Source organism: Teleopsis dalmanni, chromosome 1, assembly GCF_002237135.1.
Source record: "Teleopsis dalmanni isolate 2A chromosome 1, ASM223713v2, whole genome shotgun sequence".
NCBI lineage: Eukaryota > Metazoa > Arthropoda > Insecta > Diptera > Diopsidae > Teleopsis > Teleopsis dalmanni.
In genome coordinates, this window is record NC_051846.1 from 219,057,368 (window position 1) to 219,061,204 (window position 3,837).

The 3,837-nt window shown below is 37.8% G+C and overlaps 1 protein-coding gene across 1 annotated transcript; it reads left to right on the forward strand.

The window, feature by feature from the left end:
- Positions 1–257: 257 nt before the first annotated feature.
- On the forward strand, positions 258–3,041 carry LOC119667359. The gene has a single exon (XM_038076649.1). It carries the CDS (start codon positions 258–260, stop codon positions 3,039–3,041), a length of 2,784 nt encoding a protein of 927 aa, XP_037932577.1.
- Positions 3,042–3,837: the final 796 nt, after the last annotated feature.

The window sequence follows — 3,837 nt, forward strand, 5'->3', positions numbered from 1 at the left end:
TGCAGCTTAATCACATGTCACCATTAACTGATGAAGAATTAACTAGTCCCAAGTATTTTTTGCCACATCATTGCGTCATCAAAGAATCAAGTTCATCCACAAAACTCCGTGTTGTATTTGATGGGTCAGCAGCCACTTCCACGGGATACTCTTTAAATGATATATTAATGTCGGGTCCTACAATTCAACCAAATCTCATTGACTTACTCATTCGTTTTTGATCTTTTCCTATTGCAGTAACTGCGGATATTTGCAAAATGTATCGTGCTGTTCGAGTCACACGCCCGGATAACTTTTTACAGTGTATACTTTGGAGAAATGACATGCAAGAACCATTGAAAGTATTTAAGCTTGATACGGTGACTTATGGCACAAAGCCAGCAGCATTCCTGGCAGTCCGTGCTATGCAGCAATTAGCAGTTGATGAATCATTAAACTTTCCTATTGGTTCCAAAATTACTCTTCGAGATTTTTATGTTGATGACTTAATCTCCGGTGGCAATTGCATTGATGATGTTCAAGACATTGTGAGACAAACCACTGCATTGCTCAATAAAGGGAATTTCAAACTAAGGAAATGGTGTTCAAATCAATTATCTGCACTTGATGATATTCCAGAAGACGATAGAGAGCCATTGCTTAATTTCGATGACGGCAGCGAATTCACAAAAACTCTTGGTCTGCTGTGGGATCCAACCAATGATAAATTTTTATTTACCTTTGCACCACATCAACACTCAAGGCGTACTACAAAGCGCTCTGTGCTTTCTGTTATTGCCCGACTTTATGACCCGCTTGGTCTTGTTGGTCCCTTGATATCAAAGGCAAAAATATTTTTACAGTGTTTATGGAAACACACACTCGACTGGGACGAGAGCCTTCCGAACCAACTCCACACTGCATGGACTGACCTCTACAATCGTCTCCATATAATTCAAAGACTAGAATTTCCTCGTTGTGTTTCAATCTCTCATGCATCACTCGAATTACATGCCTTTTGTGATGCTAGTTTGAACGCATATGGCGTTTGCATCTATGTTGTTTCGAAGCACGGAAGTTCTGAGTCTGCCAATTTGCTTTGTTCAAAGTCTCGAGTAGCACCATTAAAAACATTGACAGTACCAAAATTAGAATTATGTGCCGCAGCTTTATTAGCTCAACTAATTCACCAAATTTCAAGTCTCAATATATTTAACGCTGAAATTCACTGTTGGTCTCACTCATCTATAGTGTTATCCTGGATCCGATCTGAACCGTCTACCTTCAATGTATTCGTGGCCAATCGAGAGAGCAAAATTCAACATTTGACTAAAGGGATGACATGGCATCATGTTCTCACTGATTTAAATCCCACAGACATCCTATCTAAGGGAGCGACTCCAGACGAACTTTTAACTTCATCACTTTGGCAATGTGGAACTCCATTCTTGCTTGGAGATCGAAACAATTGGCCTATGACTTATCACCTGCTGTATGATTTGCCTGAAAAACGCAAGGCAGTTCTTATTTCAACTGTAAAAACAAATGACATTTCGATTAATTGGAAATTTATCAACAATTTTTACAAAATACAACGTATATTTGGGTATGTCCACAAATTCATCAGCAAGGAGCGATCTACTATTTTAACAGCTAATAACATACAGCAAGGCACATTCATATTAATTCGAACAGTGCAAAAGGCGAATTTATGGAATGAATATCATAATTTGGAATGCAAAAAATCAATTAGTTGCTCAAGTAACTTATTCTCCTTAACTCCATTTTTAGATGATCTTGGTCTACTTCGTGTTGGTGGACGACTAAAAAACTCTAACCTAGGCTTTAATGCACAACATCCAATTATACTACCTAAGCATCATCCGCTCACTGTTTCAATCATAAATCATTTTCATCGCAAAATGCTGCATGCAGGTCCACAATCATTGCTTGCTTCAATGCGTCTTCAATATTGGCCAATAGGAGGTAGAAAGCTAGTATCCAAGGTCATCAACCAATGTATTATATGTTTCCGAGCGAAACCAATAACTGCAAGGCATATCATGGGACAATTACCAAAAGATCGTGTTCATGCTAATCGTGCTTTCATCATTACTGGCACGGACTTTTGTGGTCCTTTTTATTACAAGTCCGAAGTTCGCAATAAGTCTCCAAGCAAATGCTATGTTTGTTTATTCATTTGTTTCGCGACCAAAGCTGTCCATCTTGAATTGGTCAAGGATTTAACAACATCAGCATTTCTAGCCGCATTACAGCGTTTTATTTCAACTCGTGGCAAACCAAAAATCATTTGGTCAGATAATGCTACAAATTTTTGCGATGCCAAAAATCAGCTTGCTGAGCTCAGGAGACTTTTCTTTACTCAAAAACATCATGAGCTGCTTCACCATCAATGTCTCAGTGACAGTATCGAATGGAAATTCATACCTCCTGGATCGCCACATTTCGGCGGCCTCTGGGAAGCTGCCGTAAAAACAGCCAAATATCACTTTTGTCGAGCGGTTGGCTTAGCAGTTTTAGACTTCGATGAACTACGCACTTTGGTTTGCCAAATTGCTGCTATTATCAACTCTCGTCCGCTCTGCCCGCTTTCAGAATGTCCGGAAGATCTTGATGTTCTCACACCTGCTCACTTTCTAATCGGTGCCCCGTTAACATCAATCATTGAGCCTGACACTACGGTCTTGAATGTTAACCGGCTTGATCGCTGGCAGCGCATTTCATATATTCAACAAATTTTTTGGAAACGCTGGAGTACCGAATATCTTACACAGCTACAAGAGCGATCAAAATGGCGAAGGCCGACTCCAAATATATCACTTGGTGCAATAGTTCTTTTAAAGGATGACAATCTCCCACCATTTTGCTGGCCGCTCGGTAGAGTTATTGAAGTCATATCTGGTCCTGATGGTGTCATTCGTGTAGCGGTAGTGCGCACAAAACATGGTGTTTTTAGACGCACTGTCACGAAGCTCTGTATCTTGCCTTTAAATGATTTCTCTTGGAACGCGACTGTTCCAATGGGGGGAGAATGTTCGTGATTGGCTTTATATTTTTCTATTAAAATTTAATATTAATTTGGAATATTTTGTTTACTTATTTTTTGGTTGCAGTTGGCAACCCTTTTTTATTATAAAACACTCTGAAATGAAAAATAAAATTAGTCTCTTGTAAAAGTTCAATCGAGTCGGTGTTTCCTTTAAAAACTTCGTTTTGTTTCCTAATTTTGTTATCGCTTGTGGTTTCAAAAACTCTTGAGGCCCCAACAATAACTATTATAATTATTTTGTTTTGAATCATTAAATAAAGCATTAATAAAATATATCCTTTTTTTTATAGCCTTTTTTTTGTTTGGTCTCAGCGAACATGAATTTTATTGCAACGAACCTGGACAGCCGCTTTGCTACCTCAGCAAAACAAAACGACTGAAAAGTGGTCGTTACACGTTATTGCAATTTTCATCAGTCACCCTTTTAGGTGGAATCATGTCCCATTCACTCTTTTGGATTTAAGTAAATGCGGTACTCAACTTAGCAACAACTTAACATTTTCAAATACAATGTCACCTTTACTTGGTGTATTAAAAATTCAACATCAAAGACGGCTATACTACCACAATGAAACTCGATAAACTACTTTTAAATTATTCCACATGGTGGTACTTAATCCATATATTGTTTGTAGATCATTTTTTATAAAACTGTTTTTTTACTTAACACGCAAAATTGTTCCTTTTCCCTTTAAGCACATTCATTTAAACATGAGTGATTTAAACATCTTTAAATCATATAAGATCGCTCAATTTATGGATATAATATATACTAAGATATGTATAAA